The 25191-nt window shown below is 40.9% G+C and overlaps 4 protein-coding genes and 1 non-coding gene across 10 annotated transcripts; 2 read left to right on the top strand and 3 right to left on the bottom strand.

Annotated features, from left to right (window-relative positions):
- Positions 1-2903: 2903 nt before the first annotated feature.
- hoxb5b (homeobox B5b) lies at positions 2904-4764 on the bottom strand. The gene is made up of 2 exons (XM_089015138.1): positions 3987-4764; positions 2904-3921 (listed from the first exon to the last, which is right to left on the bottom strand). The coding sequence occupies exons 1-2, from the start codon at positions 4582-4584 to the stop codon at positions 3674-3676; spliced, it is 846 nt and encodes a 281-aa protein (XP_088871264.1). The 5' UTR covers positions 4585-4764; the 3' UTR covers positions 2904-3673.
- A 357-nt stretch (positions 4765-5121) lies between these two features.
- Positions 5122-9043, bottom strand: hoxb6b (homeobox B6b). 2 transcript variants are annotated; one of them, XM_089015788.1, is made up of 3 exons: positions 8782-9043; positions 6553-6961; positions 5122-5656 (listed from the first exon to the last, which is right to left on the bottom strand). In XM_089015788.1, exons 1-3 carry the CDS (start codon positions 8866-8868, stop codon positions 5394-5396), a joined length of 759 nt encoding a protein of 252 aa, XP_088871914.1. In that variant the 5' UTR covers positions 8869-9043; the 3' UTR covers positions 5122-5393. The 2 variants fall into 2 exon arrangements, with proteins under 2 accessions (XP_088871914.1, XP_088871915.1); XM_089015789.1 differs by lacking the exon at positions 8782-9043 and having other exon boundaries at positions 6553-7267.
- A 222-nt stretch (positions 9044-9265) lies between these two features.
- On the bottom strand, positions 9266-21653 carry ttll6 (tubulin tyrosine ligase-like family, member 6). Of its 5 annotated transcripts, none has more exons than XM_089015213.1 (18): positions 21515-21653; positions 19144-19363; positions 18367-18491; positions 18007-18132; positions 17805-17845; positions 17599-17717; positions 17110-17240; positions 16881-17037; positions 16365-16508; positions 16161-16246; positions 15860-16085; positions 15028-15206; positions 14765-14953; positions 13719-13854; positions 12641-12844; positions 12508-12573; positions 10835-10952; positions 9266-10649 (listed from the first exon to the last, which is right to left on the bottom strand). In XM_089015213.1, exons 4-18 carry the CDS (start codon positions 18129-18131, stop codon positions 10465-10467), a joined length of 2106 nt encoding a protein of 701 aa, XP_088871339.1. In that variant the 5' UTR covers position 18132; positions 18367-18491; positions 19144-19363; positions 21515-21653; the 3' UTR covers positions 9266-10464. The 5 variants fall into 5 exon arrangements, with proteins under 5 accessions (XP_088871339.1, XP_088871340.1, XP_088871341.1 ...); XM_089015214.1 differs by lacking the exon at positions 21515-21653 and adding an exon at positions 19935-20023; XM_089015215.1 differs by lacking the exon at positions 21515-21653 and adding an exon at positions 19736-19764.
- Positions 20851-20923, top strand: trnar-acg (transfer RNA arginine (anticodon ACG)). The gene has a single exon. It is a non-coding gene; the product is annotated as a tRNA-Arg (tRNA).
- On the top strand, positions 21012-25105 carry calcoco2 (calcium binding and coiled-coil domain 2). The gene is made up of 11 exons (XM_089015222.1): positions 21012-21211; positions 21548-21692; positions 22205-22307; positions 22525-22691; positions 22952-23077; positions 23138-23242; positions 23316-23432; positions 23563-23679; positions 23760-23910; positions 24001-24029; positions 24743-25105. Exons 2-11 carry the CDS (start codon positions 21549-21551, stop codon positions 24905-24907), a joined length of 1224 nt encoding a protein of 407 aa, XP_088871348.1. The 5' UTR covers positions 21012-21211; position 21548; the 3' UTR covers positions 24908-25105.
- The last annotated feature ends 86 nt before the right edge of the window (positions 25106-25191 follow it).

The following is a 25191-nucleotide window of genomic DNA, read 5'->3' as shown; positions in this document are numbered from 1 at the left end:
TCATCTGACGGTCGTCATATCTAACATAACCCTCCCTCAAATTTAAAGTAGCGATGTATTAAATGTGAAATTTGTCCAAACGTGATCATACAAACAAACATGGGAACACTTCCGGATATTTGGCGAGCGAGGACGAAAGGAGGCCTGGTCGCGTTTTAATGACGTAAGCATTGATTTGGGGAACACAAAATGGATTTGTGACGTACACCCGTTAATGACAATGGATGTGATTGGCTGGTCGAGGTCATTTATAACGAACATCAACGAGTGACCTGATCGTCTGAAAATAATAACAATTTTAATGTTAAAAAACAGGACATGTGTAATAATATATACTATATATTACATTTTATTGACATTTAATATTAATTATACATATTAAAACTCATTCACTGCCATTCACTAATTTATTCAGGAATTGAAAATATGACATAAAGCGCCATTCCCGAATTATTTAGGGTTTTGTTTTTTCATGCTTGGGTGCCCGTAAAGCATTGGCCATGGTGTCTGGATGTTTTTTCGGCATTTCCCTTTTTTCCATGTTAGCACTTTGTTCCAGCTTCAGCTGTTGTTAAAGCGCTATATAAACCAATATGCATGCATTGCATTGTATTTTGGACAGGTGCCCTCATTTCAAGCTCATATAACTCCAAACCCATATAATTTAGGAATTAACTCTTTTTTTTCTGATGAAACAAGAACGTTTAAGGTTTCTTACGCTGTATTGAATGTTTATGTCGTACTAAAACTCAATATTCGGCGGAATTCAAGTGACAATGACAAAAACCCTGGCACTGGAGTGGACACATTTTTGCACGTCTGGCAGTGAATGAGTTAAATCTAATATATAACCTAGTGGCGAGGCAGTCCCCTCCACACTCCAACTGTTTGTGTGGAGTGCGAACGTGAATGGAGGAGTTTGACAAATGATGCGTGTGCAACAATGGCCTCATTCAAGGCAACTTTCACACATACTATCTTCTGCACTCATGGTCCACAGGAAGGCAAAGCAGTCATCCAGGAGATCCCATCAAGTCACAAGAAACTTGGAAACGTTCCAATGTCATCCCAGAGTATATATTACAAAAAGTATATTACTTTTGGATTTTTTTTTACTGCAGTAGCATAATGACCGACATTAATGTACAGTAGCATAGTGGGCCTAAGTGTTCTAAAAGTTATTTTTTTATCATTGTCAAACAGTGTTACATTTTAAGACGTTTGTTTTCAAATATTCACTTTTGTTAGCTTAGCATATAGCATACTTGCCTGAAATAAAAATCACATCAAGGAAAATTTCTCTCCTATTTGGTTATTCGTGCATCCCTCAACCTTCATACAAACATTTTTTGGAAGAGAAAATCACATTTACATGCTAACAAGATATACATGTGTGGCGAACCAAGACAAAATGGGATTCAAAGGAACCATCACTTGATATTAAATACACATTTTCGCAATTACAAGGCATTCAATTGCGCTATGAATAGCTGATTAAATGCAATTAACTCCTTGAAGGAGCACATTGGGGAAAAGTTTTCCGTAAGTCAGAGTGCAATTCTGAAATCTGTGATTTCACACAGATGATACTTCCCATATACCGTATTAATTAATACATTTATTTAACCCAAATATTGTTGCTGGTGCTGCATGGGTAGGTAAAAAAAGGATCAAAATGTTAATACAAAAGAAAGACTCGGTTTCTCTAACCTACATGACCCCCAGAGCACCTTTCCTCCCCCTTTAGCTGTCGAAGATAAGAACCCGGAGCAAGATGGAGGGAAAAAAAGAGAAGAAGACAAAAAAAAACATCCATCATCCTCCCGGCCGGTCTGAGGCGCCCCGGCCGGTCTGAGGCGCCCTCTGCTGGCAATATGCTATCATTACATCACCTCTTAATTCTCATTTCTGATCCATTTCACAAAATCCATTCTCGTATTTCACTTATTTCCTCATCATAATGACAATATGATAATAGATCCTTTGAGGCTCATTGACAGGATTAAATTATATTTAATTATTACATGGTAATTTTCAAACTAGTTGGTATTTGTCAGCATATAGGCGGTTATTTCCTAAAATTAGTTACATGCTTTTTGTGAGGGTTAAAGTATTTTTAATCATATATATATATATATATATATATATATATATATATATATATATATATATATATATATATATATATAATATATATATATATATATATATATTGCCCAAATTTGCTCTTTATATGGTAATACATAATTGTAAATATTGTTCTGCATTGTGACAGTGCAAGAGCATGTCAGGTTCCATTTGGTCTCCTGACCCCCGGATGATCCCGCTGTCATGAATAATGCATGACATCCGGCTCCACATTAGTCCTATCAATATGCAATAGTCGTTCCAGGAAGACCAAATTGCCATTTAATATCGTTATGAATATGTGCAAAAATGTCCAGAGGTTGAGCTGACTTTTTTTTTTAATTGTATATTTTGAACTTTTCTTTCTTGAAGTGAGAGAATAGACAAACAGGCCTAATGCTATTTTCACGTCCTTGGATGCGGCCCTTGTACCCCCTTTGACCGTCTAGTCTAGTGACTCTCCTGGTAGGCATCAATCACCGCAGAACCTTCCTCAAGTTCTTTCAAAACGTAAACAAATCCAATCGTTCCAACAATGTTGTTTTTTTTTATGCAAAAGGAATATTATCAGACGATAATAAAAATAGTCCAATTATGGCTCTCTCACTGCGTAAAATGTTCAGGCGAGCTCGATGTAACCTGAAATGGAATTAGATGCGATTAAAAGGCAATAAAAACGCAGGGCCCTCTCGATACTTTTATTGAAACATTTGCGAGTCCACATATATGAAACGTCCGTGCGCGTTCGGTCCCCCTTTGCACGCCGTTAAGCCGTCACTTTCATTCAAACCCCCGAGTGAATTATATTGAACATTGTCTACTCCCCAAAACCATAAAAGCAACTTTATGGAGATCACGTGACTTTTGCCAGGACTGTTGTATGTCATATAGGGCCTTTACAATCTTTTTTGTACTAGTACTCGCTTATAAGACAATCTCTGCTTGTCTTTTGAGGAACTTTTCTGGATAAAATCGTGACGGAGTCGTCTTCCTACCACAAGGTAAGGTATTTTGATTTTATCGTTATCTAATTAACAACAACAACAAAACGGGGGTGGGGGGTATCAGAAAAGCCACGCGTGAGAGAGAAAGTTTTATTTCCAAGCGCTATGAGTTCACATACAAAAAGCTTATTGGCGAGAAGAAAACAAAGTTGACATCACGCACACGCGCGCACACACACACTAAACACACTGGGTCCATGTTTACATTCAAATGGCAGCAGCTTCATTTTTTATAATGACTTTTTTTCTTAAAACACCCCATTTCAAGAAAGAGCTCACATCCAAGAAATATGAATATTTACACCAATATGACGTGACAACTACACGCTACCACTAAAAAGAACCACAAGATACTTTTTTGTCTTCTATCACAATAGCATGCTGCAAGGTGCTGCGCTTTAAAGCGTTACGATTATTTTTTTCCTCCATTTTGTTATTATTATTATTATTTTATTATTATTATTATTATGAGAACGCTTTCACCTCCATATGCAGCGGCTGTCATGGCGGGTGAAAGGGGGGCGTAGATCGGTGGTCTTGGCTCAGTTGTGGAAGGCGCTGGCGCCCGTCACCAGGCTCATACTCTTCAACTTATTGTCCTTCTTCCACTTCATCCTGCGGTTCTGGAACCAAATTTTGATCTGTCTCTCGGAAAGACATAAAGCGTGAGCGATTTCTATTCGCCTCCTTCGCGTCAGGTAGCGGTTGAAGTGGAACTCCTTCTCCAGTTCCAGGGTCTGGTAGCGGGTGTACGCGGTCCGGGCCCTCTTGCCGTCCGGTCCGGTCATATCTGAGAGGAGTGAATGAGATTTGGAAATATTTGCAGATACCGTAAAGGGGGTTTATTTTATTTACCGTGACTGATGTGAAGCTTCCTCATCCAGGGGAAGATTTGCGGCGCGTGGCAATCGTTGGCGGTGGGGGCGGACGAGGTAGCCAGGTTGGGCTCCTGCGCCCGTTGAGCGGCGCCAGACCCCGAACCGCGGTCCTCGGTGTCTGTGGAAGCCTGGGCGGCGGTAGAGGGGTCGTCGATATCTGTGAATCCGCTGTTGTTGGCGCTTTTGGCGGCCGTGGGGACGTTGCTCCGCTCGCAGGCTGGGGAGGGGCTCTTGACTTCCTGGGGGTCCCGGCTGGCAGTGGCGCACGACGGCGGCGGAGCTTGCACCGATTCCGGGGAGGACAGCGAGCAATTGGGGGTCTGGCGGTAGCCGAAGCCCCGGGCGTCCTCCCCGAAGTGTCCTCCGCCACCGCCGCCGCCGCCTCCTCCGCCGCCGGTCGCTCGGTTCACGGTGAGGTCCATGCCATTGTAGTTGTAGCCGAAGGACCCAGAGTGCATGGTGCCGGGGTCTCTGAAGGAGCCGCTCACTGCGTTGTTCGTCCCATAATTTAGTAACTGATAGTCGGAGCCATTTGGGTAGCGCCCTGAGAACGAGTTTACAAAGTACGAGCTCATTTGCTTTGCTTTTTTAAAGCCTACGATTTGTAGATCTTTGTCGCTATAATCCTTGCGTGCTTGGACGATTTATGGACGCAATCATGAATTATAAGCAATGAAAGCCCCTACTGTACTTTGCCAGGTATGCCGCCAAATATGGGGGAGCGCGCTCGGGTATCACGTGCCTTTGTTGACCAGTCGTAAATCCTCACTGATGACTTCCAAGAGGTAATTCATGCTCGCCGCTTACAAATGATGACGAAATAATGGTCGTTAGGCGACGGAGTCGATGGTGCCTCCCCGCTGAGCCGACCGGCGTGGCCGCGCGGGGCGAGGGCGCCATCTGGCGGTTAGATTGGGAAATGGCCTCCTTTTTGTCACTGGGGAGGGATGGGGGGCCTTGGGGGTCATCCGTCATCCGATTCAACGCGATTGTTTCAATCCTCGCACTAACGTCATTTTTAAAATGAAAGTATATTTTTAAAAAAAGGACAGCAGTCTTTTTGTTATATACATCAAAATGCTTTTTATTTCTATGTACATTTTTCCTCCTGATCAAAATATTGCATCAAACACGTTATAGCAATAAATAATGAGATGATATTTTATATACAGGCAAGAACAAGTACAACACGTGCACGTATACATAGGCTTAACAACACGACGTACAGACGTGGAACGAAGTACTACAAATTTCTGTACATGTTTGCATAGTCCCTAAATCAAGACAGAGCACACAGAGATGTCTAAAAGCAGCTCTAGAAGATATCACGTCACATATGGATCATATCTACAACATATTTTGTACACGTCGAGTGTCCATTTTTTTAACTCTTCTTCTCCACCTGCTCCTCTTCTTCCTCTTCGGGCGTCTTTGGCGGGTTGAGGAGCTTATTCTCCTTCTTCCATTTCATCCTGCGGTTCTGGAACCAGATTTTGATCTGTCTTTCGGTCAAGCAGAGCGCGTGCGAGATCTCTATTCGGCGCCTGCGGGTCAAGTAGCGGTTGAAGTGGAATTCCTTCTCCAGTTCCAACGTCTGGTAGCGGGTGTACGTCTGGCGGCCCCTGCGACCGCTGGTGCCGAACGGGCCTGCCGGATAGACGGACACACACACGCACACAATTGGGTCACGCTTTGCTGTTTTCGTCGAAATTTGCATTCTTGAACGAAATTTGCATTGACGAACGTATACGGGTGACGTTTATTGGACATTTTCTGTTTTTTTGCATAGATAAATCGACAGATAGACAGATAGACATGTAGAAAGATAGACAAATAGACAGATAGATAGGTAGATAGGTAGATAGGTAGATAGATATATAGACAGACAGGTACCGATAAACAGACAGACAGATAGATAAACAGATAGACAGATATACAGATAGACAGATAGACACACACATAGACACAGATACATTTAAATATAACCATATTTGGGTTATTATTTTTTACCTCAATAGGGTGACAGATACTTCAATTAAAACGCAAGGCCAAATCAGATATCACAAATGATGAATTTTGAAGAAAAAATAATATATTCAAATCTCACAATGGTAATATTTAAAATTTAACACTCAAGTATATGGTGAATTAGATGTGAATGATATAAAATGTAAACATTCCGTGGATATCTGTAATGTCAGGCAAAAAAAGTGTTTTAGTGCGCATGCCTGGTGCTGTTGCGTCCATTTTACAAGCACACGTACTTTTAGATAATCAGTGCAACTCTCGTTCTATTTCTTTTTTAGAGACATAATTTTGCATGCATGTAAATAATGACATCACATACTATATGCATAGTTGCATGAGTGTTTTAAAACCGTTATAGTTTTACGTCACCAGCTATTTAAAAAAAAGTGTAACAACTGTTTGTTTGGCTGTTGCAGGCCAGCGTGCGTGTGCGCGATGCAAACATACCGAACCAAGCCGACCACGCGCGTGCGTGCATGCGTGCGTGCGTGCGTGCGTGCGCGAGTGCCACTCACCGACCGAACAGGCGTTCATCCTCTGCATCCACGGGTAGATGAGCGCCGAGGACTTGTCGTCCATGCTCATGCCCGCGCCCTGCTCCCCCACGCACTCGCCTTTACGCTGCGCGTGCTCTTGAGCCCCAAAAAGCGGCGGAGGCGGCGCGTCGTCCCGACCGGAGAAAGCGCACGACCCCTCGGCGTCTTTATAGAAGCCCCCCGCCGGGTTGAAGTCGCACGGAGCCCCTCCGGCGGCCCGGCTGTAGATGGCCGTTTGTTGGTAATAAGAAGCCGGGTAGACTTTGTCCTGCACGGCGGCGGCGGCGGCGGCGGCAGCGGCGCCTCCATAGGTGGCCGCCCCGGAATAGTGTCTGAGCGGGTCGCTGTATCCCGACGTGTAGAGGGGGATTTGGCCCAGGAGAGAGTCCTGTCCTCCCGGTAGAGACACGGGGAAAGTTGAGTTGACAAAATAGGAACTCATTGGGTGGACAACGGGGCGCACTCCGGAGGAAAATGATTTGTTGTCTTTTATAGTCCAAGTGCTTTTGCCATTACTTTATCGGAGATTTGCCTTTTGCTGAGAGGAGGGGGAGGGGGGTCGCTTGTGAGGTGCCACTGAACACAGAGGGGAAATGTACCATCTGATCCACCTCTGGCCAATCACCGGCGTCCGCGCGTGCACGGCTGCGCCCGTGGGGGGGCTCTTGTTGCGCGCACGGAGGTCCCGGGTGCCTCCAAATCCAACGCGTGCAAAAAAATGCACGATCGTTAGCGTCATCATCGCACCTTCAACTCCCCCAAATTCCGCCCAAATCATCACTCAACACGCCAATCATCCCAATTGCGTTTTTTCTCACCAGATCGATGACATCATTAGCGACAACATGATTGTTTTGATGTTTTTGTTGTTCTTTCAATCTGATCGATGAGGCCAGATTGCTTCAATGATCATCAATTGCTTCCTTCAATGAATATGCTGATGTTTACATTTCAATATATCGTGCATGGATGCAGACTTTTTCGCCCCAAAATGCAAATCGCAAATTGACCAACAATCCATTTGGTTTTGTGAAATATTTACGGACATAACACAAACGATTATAACCAAGCGTCATTAAAAACACATAAACAATAACATTGTTTTTAAAAGGAGTATGTCACGTCAATTTACTATATAGGCCTCAGCAGCCAAGATGGCGACGACAGAACGACCACATTCAAATTTAATATACATTTTTAGATTTGCTTTTTCACCACTCAGCAAGCCTTATTGTCCTCATTTGACTTTTTTTTGTGTTTTGTTTGACTTTTTTACTTTAGAAGGCCACATTTTTACTCTCTACGTCACTCCGTTCATTTTAGACATTTACGTATTTTGCATTTCTACAACACATATTCGACAATCAAGCTTCTTCAATGTTTTTTACGTAACTTCAAATTCAATATACATTTTAATTTGCTTTTGTTTTCATGACTCTGTAAGCCTGATTGTCTTCACTTTATATTTTTGGGGTGTTTTATTATATTTATTTTACTTTACAAGGCCATATTTGTACTCAATACATCACCCCGTTCATAATGGAAATGCATTTTGCATTTTGACAACACATATTCGACAATCAAGCTTCTTCAATGTTTTTTTTACGCAACTTCAAATTAGATATGTATATATTTGGGTTTGTTTTCGTGATTCAGTAAGTCTTATTGTCCTCACTTTACATTTTCGGGTGTTTTATTTGATTATTTTACTTTACATGGCGACATTTTTACACTACTCCACCTTGTTCATATTAGTAAATTATTTTGCATTTCGACAACACACATACGACAATCAGGTTTTTTTTTTACGTAACTTCAAATTCAATGTTTAATTTGCTTTTGTTTTCGTGACTTAGTAAGTCTTATTGTCCACTTTATATTTTCGGGGTGTTTTATTTATTTTACTTTACAAGGCCTCATCTTCACCCCGTTCAGAAAAGTATTTTGCATTTTGACAACACATAATCGACAACCTAGCTTCTTCAATTTTACGTCACATACAGAGAACAGCAAAAACAAATCCATCAAAAATCCAAACCTCACCGATAATAAAAATGGACCAGCGCGTGCTCGCCTCACCTGCAGCCCCCCCCCCCCCACTCCTAGGCTAGGCGTGCACGCGCCTTACTAACCACAATCCTCGCTTTTTGACATGTATACACGCACTGCTGCACATTGCAAAAAAAAAAAAAAAAGACACACACTTACCTTACTGCTGCTTCCATTAGTTGTGCCCCCGTGTACCCCCGACCACATAGGTCCAGTTTTCCCTAAGAAGGTCCCGTAGAATCCCATTTTACGCAGGCCGCCATGACACCTCACGTATCCTCAATACAGTAAAAACACATTCCGCTTCCTGGCCCAAAATCCAAATCCTTTCCAGTTTTGTGGCATTTTAATGCCAACATTCGAACACAAAATAATCATAAAAATGAGCTGCTATGATCGCAGGGTTGTATAAGAAGCAAGAAGCAGCTGCACGACGAGCTGTTGGGGAACAAGAAGTTGTCAGTGTGGCCGTGCACATGATCCGGCAAGCAGCCAATCCCCGAGCCGTACAAGTCGTAAAACTTGCAACTGCAAAGTTGTAAATTTTCATAAAGTGCAGCCCTTTAAACGTGCGCCATTTTCAGTCTCCTTGCAAGCCCGGAAAAATAATATTCAAATATACAATGAAGACACGCCAGAGTCACTTGTTTTATTACGACATTTCGTGGAGGTGATGGCAAAGTGAACGTTTGGTTTTCACAAAGCAAAGATTAATAAAAAAATAAAAATAAAGCAGCTTTAAGTAGCCAAACAATAATAAAATGAAAATCAAGGCCTATTAAAATCCTATTAATTTCAATAGTCACAAATTCTTAAGGCCATATTTTTCTTCCTTAATAAAGCAATACTCAAATGTAATTTATTTTTCTCGATAAAAAAATCGTCCACCCTGTGCTTAATTGGATTCAGCTTAAATTCCTCGTCGATGTCTTTAAAATGTTTACAATTCTCCATATTTTGGATTAGTCAATGGCCTTAAATGTCTTTTCCAGCCGTGGGTCCAGCATGAAAGAGGATTTCCGGAATTTACAGACGCAATAAAACCATAAATTCTTGGAACACATTCCACCTTTGTGTCCCTTTCTTTTTTTAACCCCCTTGCTTTTAAACTCCGAGGAAATAAGGTCAAAATGTTCACAGAAGGACGTCAACTCTTAAACGGGATGTTAATTAATTCAAGTGGAATTATCGTGACGCCATATTTTCTTATCGAGGTTAATTTTTTTAATTTGTTTTCTTTTATAAATGCTGAGTAAAAATCTAAATCTGATTATTTTTCACAGCACAAGAAACGAAAAAAAACACTAAAATACATTTTTGAGCCATCCAAACGCAGGCCAGTGTTGTTTTAGACAATCTGTCGTGTTTTTTTCAAACCTCTAAAAAAAAAACAGCTGACAAACGTCGTAAAGTTTTATGGCTTCTGACAAAATGCTGCCACGTGCGTTTCATTTCATAAAAAAGGTCAGTCGCTGGAAAAAAAATGCAACATGATACATGAAATTGCTTTTCAGATACCAAAACCACATTTTGTTGAATTAGAAATAACCATGTGATGACGTCATGGCCCCATTTAATTCATTTTTTTATTGTTTATTGAATTTGGAAAGGCCATTTGAAACTCAATTTCTGCAATAACGGACCTTAATTCATGTGAATTAAATATGAATTTATATATTTATTGCCAGTGAGTGGTTTATACCCTGAGGTCTGTTTGTGTATTAATTGCACCCCCCCTACACACACAGGAAAAAAGCAACATTAAAAAAATACTTCAGGTGTATTTTGACTATGTTGGAAATTTTCAGTCTCTCCAGTGCCCCCCCCCCCCTATAAAGTCCCTCATCGTGCTGGGTGAGGGGGACATCTTGCAGCAAGGCGAGGTCTCTGGAGTAAAGGAGGGCGCGAGGAGGTGACCAGGAGGCCTCCTGTGTGCAGGTTAGCTGGTGCAAAGGGGCTAAGTCCTTTGGTGACCCCCTTCGTGGGGGCTCTTGGGTCAGAGACCCTGACGTTTGGCAAGCGGGGGCCTGGATGGAATATATGAGCATAGATATACTTTGTAACTGTAGTGGAGTCAAATGAATTCTGTCAACTCTTATTTTGTTATTGTAACCATGCACTGAGATATAGAATCAGTGCATTTCCCACCATTTCCTGTGACTTGAATGCAGCATGAATTTAAAAATAAAATAAAGGGCATGTAGGTCCTCACCTGGTCCAGGGACCCCGACGGCATTCCCGGACCACCCTTTGTTTTTCATTTTTTGGCTGCTTTCTCCCTCAAGTGGGGTGTGGAAATTCTTGATGGTAGTCCAAGGCCTCAGTGAGCTCTTGGGGGGAGAACAATGAAACATATTTTGGTATTTAGAATTATTCATTAGATGCATCCCGAAGTATTGCACTAAAATATAAAATAAGAATTCGGTTATTGGGAGTTCTTTTATTTTCTATTTAGGTGCATTAGCTCAATAAACAGCTGTGAGCGTGATTAAGAATGTGGTTGTATGAGAGCTTTATAGTTAATTTCCTCCATTTTGTTCACAAGACACAGCGAAATATAACAATACTAATTATAAGAAAGCATGTGTCATAAAAAAAAGGTTGCAGTGCATCATATAAGGACCACACTAAGTTATTTATTTAGTTTTTTTTGGAATATCGCCATGTATTGGAGGCAAAAAAAGCAATTACATATTAGAAGAAATAGAGTATTTAAGCTTTGTATTTCATATCTCAGCCGTTTGGTATCAAGCTATGTGAAAATAAATAGATTTCATTGGTGGATCAGTCAGATCAAAACAAACGATACAAGACAAGAAACATCTGTGAAATTATTATTTTCTTAAACAGGAAAACATACATTTCAAGTTCCAGTTGAATTGTGACTGTAAATCTTCCATGCGCATATTTTTCCAAAAACAAACGTTCCACCTCCTCTATTATGTAAAAAAAAAAACAAAACGCTGTTCTCAAATAAAGATAAACATTTGCAAGCTACTAAGCCTTTGCCAAAACCTCAGGTGGTGCTATGTCACAGATTCACGAGGGGGGGGGGTTACACCAATGGGGCCTACCATGAGATTCTAAAAACACTCCAAAAATACGAAAATGTATATATCTAATAAATGATACAGCAAAAAAATAAAAAAATAACATAAAATCTATCTATCTATCTATCTATCTATCTATATCTAGTATATATATATATATATATATATATATATATATATATATATATATATATATATATATATATATATATATATGTGTGTGTACTGTATACTGTATATATATACTGTGTGTATATATATATATATATATTTTGCTGTATCTCAAAATACTGCAGAATTATGCATTCCATATGCATATATATATTTATCTATGTATATATTTTTTTACATTTGTAATTTTTGTTGTTTTATCATATATAAATATATATATATATATATATTTATGTATCTCAAAATATTGCAATAATTATGATATGTCTTCTTCTTTTATGATATGTAATATATATAAATATACATTCATATTATGTTATATATAGTTTGGAAAGGCGCTGAGAAATGAAATGTATTATTATCATTGTTATTATTATTATATAATTTTCACATTTTCACTATATCTCAAAATACTGCAGAATTATGCATTGCTCTTTTATTGAAAATATTTATACATCAATGTAATAGTATCTACATTATATAAAACACTACAAGTCCTATATGGAGTTTTATAAAATGTATTTTTAAGCACCCATTTGTGTGTGTGTGTGTGAGAGAGAGAGAGACAATGAACAGAATGTCTCATTTTATTTGCTGCATTTTAATAATGATAATAAGTGTCCAATATTTTCACTATTTATGTTTACTTGTGTCAGTCGCATACCTGTCTGGATGTCACAATGCAGGATGATACCTTGGCCTTTTCGGAAAGCCGCATAGAAGCATCCAGCTGCGGCCGAATAATCAAGGTTAGTCAACGTTGATGTTTTTTTGGAAAGAATGTTGGAGCAAGTCACCGTTAAAATTTGCTTTGTGACCCTTGGCCCCCGATGGCCGGGATGGTCGGTTTTGCGGCCCTCTAACTGCAGCAGCTGGCGGATGTGCTGGACCAGGCCAAGGTCCACAAGCAGCTTCTTCCTCTCAAGGAGTGCTTTGACTCGCTCCTCTTCTTCCTCTGCATCGTTCTCTTTCACCTCACGGGATCTGATTGTAGCAGGAGGCTCCAGAGGGGGGGGGGGGGGTTAAAAAAGCGGATTTATTGCAACAAAATACTCATTTGTGACCACAAAATACTCACTGCTTGCCATGATATGCTAATTTTAGCCTTGACGTCATCCTAATTTGTGACCTGCAAACACTAAATTACGGCCCTGATGTGCAAAATTAGGCCAAGAAAAAGGCCCAACCTGGACACCCAAAAAATATTATCACTCAAGGCTGATTTGCGGATGAACAACTTTGCACGTTAAGGTAAACAAATGGAATATGAATCGAATATTTGCATTTGGTGCATTCTATTATTTGTGGCAGCAGAATATGTACACCGTGAGCAGGAAATAATAATAATAATTTCTTGCCACTAAATATGTACATAAAATGCTAAATTCAGGCAAAGAAATTTTAATTTGCATGCAAGATACTAATTGGCGGCCATTAAAGATTCTCTCACGTGTGCACAAAATACACATTTGTGGCCCCCCAAAAAATGACTAAAATGGAGATACAACCTGCACAAAATGCTAAAGTGTGGCTTTATTTTCATTCCCCATTAAAAAAACGACACATTTTTCAAGAAAGGTGACCTTTTCGAGAGAAGCTACACTCCAGGAAGGATCATATTATTCCAAATTAGAGTTTCATGGCCTCACATGATCATTTTTTTCGGGAGATGTTATTTCTGTAGTATGACCACAATTAAACCCCCCCTACGTCATGTCTGGGGGTCTTCACATTTGCATGTGGAGGCACTAAAAGTGTACTGAGCATCATCTGGCTCATTTGAATGCAGCCAGTGGGGTCAAAGAGAAGACCAGCAATTCATCGTGGGACAAAAGAGCGCGTAGACGCCCTCTTGCGGACACTTTTGGGTATTACCGGATAAGTGGCAGGGGGCCTGCACGGCGGTGCTCGATTTGTGGGCCGTTTGGGGCGCTCCCCTGCCGTTTCGCCTTGAGAATCCCGATGTCGACCTGTAGTCCTCTGCCTGTCGGGTAGTGGATGTAGTAGCTGCCTGTGTGTTGACGGCAAATACGTTATTTCACTGAGAAAACTTCAATTAACTCATTCACTGCCTGACAATATGCAAAAATTGTCCACTCCCCCACCCCAAAAAAAAATCAAGAATTGTAAATATGATGTAAAGTGCCATTTTTTTCATGCTTGGGTGCCGATACGGCGCTGGCCATGTTTTTTTTTCTTTTTCACAAGGAGGCAGCATTTCTCTTTTTGCCATATTAGCGCTTTGTTGCAGCTTCAGCTGTTGTTCAAGTGAAATATAAACCACTATTGCATTGTATTTTGGACAGGTGCTCTCATTTCAAGCTCATATAACTCCAGACCCATATAATGTAGGAATTAACTATTTGTTCTAATGATAGAAGAGAGTCTAAGGTTTCTTACGCTGCATTGAATGTTTACGTATTCCTAAAACTCAATATTCTGTGGCTCCTAAAATTGGAGTGACAATGACAAAAACCCTGGCATTGGAGTGGACACATTTTTGCACATCGTCTGACAGTGATTGAGTTAAGAAATATGAGAAATTTAACTACTACCCCTCATCAACCAATATTTACCATATTCACCAATCATAAATAATGCATACCTTTTAGAACTTCAAAAGCATACTCTATGGAAGACATTTTCCATGATAATAAATCAGTCAATTAAAAATAAACATTTTAACTATCAATTGGCTTGCTAGCTAGCTTTCTATCTCTTTGTCTTACTATTCTATTTGAGTTACTTCCGGGTTGAGTGAACGTTGGCGCGCGTGGCTACCGCTGCTCACCCACAGAAAAACTTATTCTGTGACTGTAAAGTGACCTTGCGAGTTTTGAAAGGCGCTTATAAATGAAATGTATTATTATTATTATTTGTAAATGAATGCAAAATGTCTGCTGGCTAGTGTTGACAAGTACCTGGCGCACTCCTCTCGGGCTCTCGAAGTTTCCGTGGTCTGCACAAGCGAGCTTCCCTGCATGAAGAACTTATCGTAGGCGTCTCCTCCTTCCCTGGGGAAGATCTTCCTAAAGCCTCCCAGATGTTTGCTCTCGTATCTTTCCATCTGCTGGGCTGAGGCCACTTTGCATTTGTGGAGCTCCTCGGACCTTTTTGACGTCAAACAAGAAGCTTGTGGACTTGTACTTTTTGTTTTAGTCCGCCTCGCCATAACAGGGCTAACCTTGCCGTTCTGGACTGGCTCGCCTGCAGACGTTCCTTGGATCGCCTGCGCTCGTCTTTGTTGATCCTGTTCCTGTTGCAGGCGTTCAAGTTGATGAGTAGCAACGTATCCAGCAACAAAGCGTCCTTCACCTCGCGGTCCAGCGGCGAGTCGGTGGTGAAACTCGGTGAGTGGTTCACCTGTTGACGTCACACAAACATTCGCGCTTCGTTGCTATGTAACTCATTCGCTGCCATTCCAGAATTTGAGTTTTTTTTTTCATGTTTGGGTGCCGATAAAGCGCTGGTCAGACCTCTGGCAATGTTTTTTTCACTTCCACGAGAGGGCAGCATTTGCCTTTTGTCCATGTTAGCGCTTTGTTACAGCTTCAGCTGTTGTTAAAGCACTATATTAATCAATATGTACTGTATTTTGGACAGCTGCCCCAATTTCAAGCTCAGATAACTCCAGAACCATAAAATTTAGGAATTAAATATTTTTTTCTGATGAAAGAATAGTCTAAGGTTTCTCACGCTGGATTGAATGCTTATATAGTCCTAAAATTGTCATATTTATTTATTTGTGGCTATCTGTTGACTGGCTATTAGCTAGTTAGCTATCTATCTATTTGAGTTATTCCGGGTTCAGTGAACGCTGGCACGTGTGGCTGCCGCTGCTCACCCACAGAAAAACTGACTGTAAAGTGACCTTGAGATTTTTGAAAGGCGCTTAGAAATGAAATGTACTATTATTATTAAAACTCAATATTCTGTAAGTCCTGAAATTCAAGTGATAATGACAAAAACCCTGGCACTGGAATGGACACCTTTTTTTTTTAACCTTCAACACGTACCTCAAGCAGCCAGGGTCGCATGCACTGATCCAGGAGGACGTCGAAACCGAGTATTTCGAAGCAGGCGCCGGTGGCGACGTGGTGAGGGAAGCACGCGTGGTAGTTGTGCTTGAGGATGGGCTGCACGGCGATCAGCGTTTTGATGATGATGTCCTCGATGTCGCCCCATAGTTTAGCCGCGTCGGCGCGCGCCGACTCCAGCTGCCGGATGAGCGTAGACAGCTTCCTGGAGGAACCCGAAGCAACCTGGTGAGAACTTTTCTTGCTTTTTTTTTACCATCCCGTTATCACGGCAATGCACCGTTTGCTGCCGGTGTTATCATCACGGATGAAGTTGTCCTGATGTTTATTGATGGCGTAGTTGGTCAGGTGCATGCACACTTCATTCTAATGAGACAAATTGAAAATTACGACATGATATTTGCAATGCTGTGATCATACCCAAAACCACTTCAATCGCCCTCGTTTCGGAATAAATGATTGACATTCAAAGTTCCGTCCTCACCATGTTGTTGAGCGCTGGTTCTAGGTACTTGGTGGTGCAGAATCGGGCCAGCCCTTCCTTGAATAGGAAGATCCTGAGCGGGTCACATGACGTCACCAGCACGTAGATACGCAAGTCGAATTTGTAGCCGTCCATGATTAAAGGCTAGATTTAGAAGATTTGAGTCAGATGATTGCACTTGAGACCAGGACTTGGTACTTGGATGGTTGACTGGTGTTCATGAGCGCTGTTTTTTTTTAGGCACGGTCTAAAACTGTGCAGGGGTGTCTCTGTATTTTACATACGCAGGTTTAAAACAGGTGTTATGCGCCGTTGTGGGTGTGAACACACCCAACTTGATATGCGCCATATCCGTTACCGCTGACGTGAACACACATGTCCGCACCACTTCCTGTTCTGTAGTACTGAAATCCTAGACAGTTCTATCTGCCGTCAAAAGGTTCCCCCGTCATGCTAACATCCCGTTTTTAGTTCCCGTTGCAACTTACTGTCACCTCTGATGTGTTGAACACCCACCCTGGTGATATAGAGCTGACAGATCATGTGTTCTCCAGGTTGAACGTCTTTACCGGACCTTGTCATGAAGATACCTCGTCCCTGACAGCCGGATTCTGGCTTGCAGATGAAGGTGGCATGCTTTCGGACACGCGTGTACGATTGGAAGTCGCGGTAGCTTGAAAAAGGAAATGGTGGAAGGGGTAAATATACCAAGTGGTTTTGTGGGGTAGGACAGAAGAAAACGCACTCAGCGGGTAGACACCACGTCCTGGGAAAGATGTTGTAGTCTTTGGGGAAGAGCTTCAACATTCGGTTGAGGTTCCTGGCTAGAGTGTCCTTGCGGCATATCTCGATCATTCCGGGGAAATGGTTGATCTTCTGGAATGGAGCAAACATACACGCATAAGTAAAAAAAAGTTAGTTCCTAAATTATATGGGTCTGAAGTTATCTGAGCTTGAAATGGGGGCGGCTGCTCAAACTACAATACATATTAATTTACGTATATTGCGCTTTAGCAATAGCTCAAGCTGTTATAAAGCGCTAATATGGACAAAAGGCAAATGCTGCCCCCTCGTGGAAGTAAAAAAAACAAACATTGCCAGAGGTCTCACCAGCGCTTTATCGTCACCCAAGCATGAAAAAAATTAAAACCGGAACAAATTCGGGAATGACGTTCTACGCCATATTTTCAATTAAATCGGCGAATGGCAGAGAATGAGTTCATTTCGAGACTACCTGGTACTGCTTCACCGCCTTGGCCTTCTCGAGTGACATGGAGCAATCGGTCCACATCAGGGTCCAATCGTCTGCGTCCGTCGCCACTTTCAGGCCGTAGCGATGAGTGGCACGCTGCACTGACGTTCAAAGTATAAATCTGAGTTTTAGTTGCGGATAAAAGATGCCTTCCGTTGTTTATCTGATTGTGGTATTGTCATTCTTACCGCTTTCGTACTTGCAGTTGCTCAAGTTAACCCAGAGGTACCTGGAAGAGGGGGGCGGAGACACAGGGAAGTGACATCAACATGCCAAAAAAATGCATCCAGGAAGTAAAAAAATATTTAAAAAATCATGATGAGTTGTTCTATGGAGAATGTTGAATTTTTTTTGGGAATGCACGACAGATCACGACATGAGATCCACTACCTCTTCTTGGACCTCCTCGGCCTCTTTTGGACGTTTGACGGTGCGCAAACTGACGTGCTTTGGGTTTGGTTGACGTTTGTTGCTTCTCCTTCATTCTGCTGTTCGTCTCCAAGTGGTCGAGTCATCCTTAAAATACAAAGGTGACATATTTTGGGAAATGGGATCTGAGTCTATTATCGTGCAGTTAATGGAATGGAAATGGAATGATGAATATTGTTAAGTAAGTAGCTTGTGTTCTTGTGTTGGACCTTGTTAGTGTCTAATGGAGGTGAGGTAGAATTCAGAGTGTCGTGTGACAAATGAATTGTAATTTGTACCCAGATACGATCCCGCTGTACGTGTACGGACGTGTGTTCTTACTGTGAATCATTTATGGAGGCAAGGTGGGGCCTTCGGGGGCATCACAGGTACAAAATGGGCCAGGTCGGGGTGATGGGTGTTAGTGTTAGGAGCCAATCAGCGTCCCTCCAGGGGCGTCAGTTAACCTGTGTGATGACTTGCTGGCTTTAGTTACAGGGCGGGATTTGTGTTACCGTTTGAACTTCATCAATGCGGACAGCGAGAAAAAAATGCATGTGTTCCATTTGGATGATATTGAATTAAAAGGAGAAATTTAAAAAATAAAAAAAAAATGTACATGCTGCTGTATATTAAAGCTCATTCACTGACATTCACGAATTTAGCTGCTGTTAAAGGGCTATATAAACCATCAGTAAAACCATTGCATTGTATTTTGGACAGCCCTCATTTCAAGCTCATATAACTCCAGCCACATAAATTTAGGAATTAACTCTTCTCTTCTGATGAAAGAGGAGCATCTAAGGTTTCTAATGCTGTATTAAATAATTATGTAGTCCTAAAACTCAATATTCTGGGGGTCTTGGAATTCAAGTGACAATGACAAAAACCCTGGCAATGGAGTGGACACATTTCTGCACGTCTGGCAGTAAATGAGTTAACCAAAAAAAAGTAAAAAAAAATAAAATAAAAAAAAGAATGACATTACATGTAACTTTTTCATGCATCAATAATGATAACCTGTAACCTGATAACATGATTAGCTCTCTACTGATGGAACCACTGTTCCTGAAAGGGTTAAAATCCACTTCTGCAGAACAGAATTAAAAAAACACTCACCGCTTTATCTTCAAAACTCAAAGACGATTCATTTATTCCAGCATCCGAGTGCCCTCGCCAAGGTTGCTCAGTCACTCGCCTTCGCCTGCACGGCCGAACCGACGCAAGAGTGAATGCCGAATTGTGTCACGATAAAGCCCCGAATCGCCGTCTCCAGGAGAAATGGTAGCGGGCGTCATGTTGTCATGGCAAGTTCGGCCCACGCGAGCATCGCTGGGATCTGTTGAGCAATTAGAAGGTGGAAGGGAAAAAAAACGATCAATCACTCTGAGTAAATGAACAAAGCAGTTTAAGGATACATATGCAAATGTTGCCAGGGCAACCGACAGGTTGAAAACAAAACAATCACCATGCTGGTATGGTTCAGTTGTATTTAACTTTTTAGTACAATTTCCATTGGGCATAGTGTTAATGCTCAAACAATGCATAAATGTAGTGACTGATTTTAATGACAGCAATTAAGGTGATACTTGAAGTACTCAGTATTTTTTGTTGAATGATTAGTATTGTTATGATCGTTTGAATCTGGAAACAAATATTTTGAACTGAAGTATCAAGATTAGCGAATAAGATAGAAAAATTGTAAACATACCACAATGTTAACGACTGCACACACACATATCTCGTCGATTTAGGTTGCAAAACTGGCAAAAATAAAAAGAAGTTAAACCTCCACAAGTTTACGACTTGATGTCAGGCTGCCATGGAAACCAAATGCTGCAAAATGCCCGTAGAGACCGACTTTGCAGACCACCGTGCAACTAACCTTAGCATAAGTGCTTGTCACGAACCTGAAATGGTGGAGTGTATTTCCCGACAAGTTGGCTTATTTCGGCTTCGGCTTTGCTATTCTTGACACGAACGAGAAGTCTAACACGATAACAAGACACTGGAATTTCACGCTTACATTGCCGCTTTTGCTGTTGGCCAATCAACAACACGAAGAGCCCGGCCTTCTTCCTTCTGATTGGATGTTGGCATGCCTTTCGCTCATTGGTCAGTTGTCCTCGAGTGGCCTTTATGAGAACTAAATCCATAGGCTTACGATATTTATTTTTTATTATGGTTCATTTCATATATGCTATTTCAGTATTAACAAAATGCTTAAAATTACAGTGAAAATTAGGACAATCAATATGTAAATTCATATACGTACTTCTTCAATCCTCAAATTGAAAATGCATCGTGAAATGTATTACAATTAGAAAAAATGTTATTCTGTTGGTTTGAAAAATACTTCAACTACCGTATTTAATATTTGCATCATTTGAACAATATTGCTAATCTAAAAATGTTCAAATGTACGCTAACTAAAAGTGAGACTAACGCTGTTCTTTTATTTTGAACTAATTTAACTGCATGTATTTTTGTGACTCTTAAAACTTATTTGCATATGTAAGTATGAAAATAAAAGCAAACATACCGTACACTTGGCCATTTTTTTCAATCAATGCAATAATAAATAGAGAAATAAATTGCATTAAACAGAAATTAAATCACAAATAAAAGAACTGTTTAAAAATGAAACTTCATCTCATTTTTAGAATAGCATGGCAGTTTAAATACATTAAAAACGATTTTTAAAAAATAGTATACAAAGATAAAAAATACTGTATGGCAGAAAGGAATGTGTGATTTTGGCGCCCTCTTGTGGAATGAGTAGTATTTTACATATACAATTCGATGTTTGCAAATACGCCACATAACGGGCTAGTGGCGCAATGGATAACGCGTCTGACTACGGATCAGAAGATTCTAGGTTCGACTCCTGGCTAGCTCGATATTTTGTCCTTTGATTTAATAACAAAATTGGACTGACAGATACGTTATCTTGCAAGATGGTTGCCGTGTACTGATAAAGTTCACTTTTAGCCGCTCGAAACCTCACGAGCACACTTCGTTCACAAATAAACATGTCAATACACAAACACACTTTAACATTTTGACTTTAAACAACAGATTCGACTCGAGGAGCGTTCATAAACGCAGCACGGATCCGAGGGTCCTTAAACGCACCAGAGGGGTTACAGAACCGAGTGACTTCACTCGTCGCACGCTGTGAATAAATGTAAGTCTTATCTTCTCTTCCCTAAGCTTTATAACGTCATATCAGCTCTTGTTGTTATTTAATTATGTATTTGTCACCGTGACGCTTTATTACAAACGTGATCATTGTCCTAAGGGTGACTTCATGGTGACAGTTGTTGACGCTTGCTGCGTGTTCGGTGCAAACTTTAATTTTTGTGTCGTTTTTTTTGAACAAGTGCAGACTAGATTGCAAAAAAGGTAGAAGACAACGAGGGGAAGGAGCATTTTTAAAGAAGTGTCATATCACCGTTATGTCTCGGCGACACCTACTGTCTTCACTCACCCCAAATTTATAACTGCGTGGATTTTATTCCAGCATGCACAACTCCACTACCGGCTTCTCTCAGGTGGTGTTCAGGGACATCCCGCACTCGTACCCGGCAGCCACCTCCGTCAGCTGTTGCTACACTCTCGCCGCACACTTCCAGCCCAGTCCGCGCGACTGGGTGGGGATCTTTAAGGTGGATAATATATAATTTTTTGGGGGGGGAAATATGGCAAACAAACGCATTTTCAAAACATTCGAATCTCAAATTATCCCTATCTTTTCCTATAGTATTGAATGGAAATGCCCTTTACTCCGTTCCACCCCTCCATAGTGCTCCTTTATGTAGTGCTTGTCTTCGCCACAAGAGGGCGTATAATACACTCATATTACTAGTGGTAGTAATAATAATAATGCATTTCATTTAATAATAATAATATTAATAATCATAATAATACTTTTTTATTTATAAATGCCTTTCAAAACTCTCCAGGACACTTTAATGCAGGCAAATCAAGAGTTTCACAACTGATGCAGTATAGTAGTTGTTTTTTTGTAGAGGATGAAAAGATGCATATCAGTAAAATGATGTAATGACTAATTTATTCAGTGACCATGCTTGTAAATCAAAATACTTTGTCCAATGTTTTCAACAAGAAAAATAATACTGAAATAGTTTATAAAAAAAGAGTAATTTGATTTTTCCAGGTGGGGTGGAGCACCACAAAGGACTATCACACATTTGTGTGGGTCGAGTCATGCGGGGACTCGAGCCAAGAACAGTCATCGAAGAGGCATGTTTATTTTAAAGGTGGGTCAATCCTTCTCGATTTTAATGCGGAGTCAGCATTCAAGCTCTTCATATTCTCCAGTCATTTTTTTGGGCCAAAGGAAAAAAAAAACATTCATACCTTCATAAAATCCACCTGTAATATTTTTAAGTATGACTTTGTGACACGGCCTTAAAATACTATAATAATAATAATACAGTCTGCGTTTGTTCAATGGATGACATTTTCTTATCACAGATTATTACCTACCCAAGAATGAGTTGGACTTCTATCAATTCTGCTACGTGGACAGCTCGGGTCAAGTGTGCGGCGCCAGCCCGCCCTTTAACTTCACAGAGCAGGATGTCAACAATGAGCAAAGTGCGGCAAACGGCTCAGATGACCTGTTGGTCATTACCACACAGGTACACACGGACACAAATAAACACAGATTAGTTTTAGAGATTATATAATCGAACATTTTGGGACACAAATGTGGGTCAGTTTTCTCATTGTGTAATATAGAGAGCACTTGATGAGGAAATGTGACCCATTGCAACTCCATGGGCAGTCCTTTCTATATAATGAAAAATCATCAAACTTTCCAAAAAAAAGCTCAATGTTTTTGAGAGCTTTTTTTTACCATTTCTTGATGACTCCTCTCACGGGTGTTACGCACAATCAGGAAGAAGTGGAGCAGAGCGATCGGGAAATTGCGACGCTGAAGGACGAGGCCTATCGCATCCAACAGCAAAACGTAGAGTTGGAAAAAGCTTTGTGGGAGCAAAGACAAGACGGCGGCGCCTTGAAGGTTCTAACATGGCGTCTGTGATGGCGGCGGATGGGTGCGAATTGACTGTTTTCTTCACAGGACAAACACGATGAACTCATGTCGGAACTACGTCAGACGAAAAAGGAGCGAGAGAGTCTTCTAAGCACTTTGCAAGAGCAACGTGAAGAAATCCAACGCTTAAAGGTGATTTTTTTTGCCTCTTTATGTTCATAGAACCCTATGACCGTGTCAATATTTTACCGCGTCTTTTCTCCAGGAAGAGATGTTGCTCCACACGGCCAATCAGGTGGAACTTCAGGACCAGAATCTGCCTGAGTGCATGCAGTCAGATCCAAATTCAGGGGATGACAATGGACTGTTGCTACAAACTGAGGTATGGATCGGAGAAAAAAAGGCCAGAATATAGATTACATGATGAAATGCTAACCACTTGTCTAATTTACCTCCAATGGTACATTATAGTTCATACTATACATTTTTTCGGGGGGCGTTGGGTCTTTTAGATGCAACTCCGAGACGCTCATGCGGTGATCACGGGCAAAGATGCCGTCATCAAAGAGGAGAAGAACGTGTCTTCCATGTTGAAGAGCCACAATGAGGAGCTTGCTCAAGAGAACAAAGTAAACAGCGGCGTTTACCGAATTGAAGTTGGCTATTTTGCCGCCGCTGTACCTAACGGTGGCCTCCGTTTTGTCATTAGATGCTCACACGTGACATCGAGGAGCTGCGTAGGACTTTGGATGAGCTTCAAATGCGTGCGAGCGTCCACTCAGCGGAGCGGAACGCCATGACGAAGACCCACTGTGCCGCAACAGAGATACGTGACCGGTCATATGACAACATACCTGCAGGTCAGTGTGCAGGCCACATTTTACTTTAGCATGATTTATTTCACATTCAATGTCATGTCATCTTTATTTGATTTTCTTGTTTTTTTGCAGTGAGTATTGTTGAAGATGAGGAAGACCAGGTAGAAAAAACTCATTTTGAATGATCATCTCATATCATATTTTGGACTCATAAATTGTAGTCTGTTTTTCTTGCTTAAACCTCAATCAAGATAATTATCATTTCCTGGAAATAGTAAAAATCCACTCATTATTGACGCATTACCTATTGTTGCCACAAGACGGCATTAAAGTGCCAGTTTCAATGTGACAAGTTCTCACGAGCTCAAAATAGGTGACCCGAAGAAGAATTTCAATTGGACAAACATATTTTGAATGATTATTTGACGTCATATTCTGGATTCAAAATTTTTAATCTGTTTTTTATTTCTTAAACCTCGTTCGAGACTGTAAATTGTCTCTACTTGGTGCGTTTCTCCGCCCTGCTGTAAATAATAAAAATCCACTCGTTATTGATGCATTATCTATTGTTGCCACAAGACGGCAGCAAAGCACCAGTTTCAATGTGACAATAATATTAATAATAATACATTTGATTTATAAGCGCCTTTAAAAACTCAAGTGGTCCAGAGGTCAAAATAGGTGACCCGAAGAACAATTTTAATTGGATAAAAAGTACTTTCTGCCATCTTGCAATATCTCCAACTGATAATAAACCTGATGCAAGTTTTTGCTATTTCAAATTCAATCACACTATTTATGTTACACAAGAACAATGTGCTCTGTTCCAATATGTGTACATTTTGTTTTTATGTGTCTTTTTATCACCAACCAGCCTGCCTTGATGTGCCGCCATTGCCTGGAGAGCTTCCCGGGAAGTACACGGGCAGAGGTGGAGCGTCACGAGCGCAATCATCAAGTGTGTCCCTTCTGCACGCTCATATGCGATGACATGGAGCAGAACGTGTTCGAAGACCACGTCTATGGCCATGAGATGTGACAGTGAAAAGCACTTGGGCCAGTGTTCCTAAAAAGAAGTCAATGAATGATTGTTAAAAAAAAGCAGAAAGGAGGGCTTGAGAATGTGAGGTAGTGGTTCTCCATTGTTTTTTTTCTTCTCATGTATTAATTTTTTGCTACCAAGTCGTCACCTTCCTGTATAGAAGTTAACAAATAAAGAAATATGTTTCAAAAATGACCTACTTTTCAGTTTCACCTCCTACTGGTTGAGAATCACTGCTTACAGCCGATCAAGCCACGATATTTTCAGGATCTGAAACACTG

This window comes from Hippocampus bargibanti, linkage group LG15, assembly GCF_051943395.1.
Source record: "Hippocampus bargibanti isolate YZ-2025 linkage group LG15, ASM5194339v1, whole genome shotgun sequence".
Lineage (NCBI taxonomy): Eukaryota > Metazoa > Chordata > Actinopteri > Syngnathiformes > Syngnathidae > Hippocampus > Hippocampus bargibanti.
This window is presented reverse-complemented; position numbering and strand designations above follow the sequence as displayed.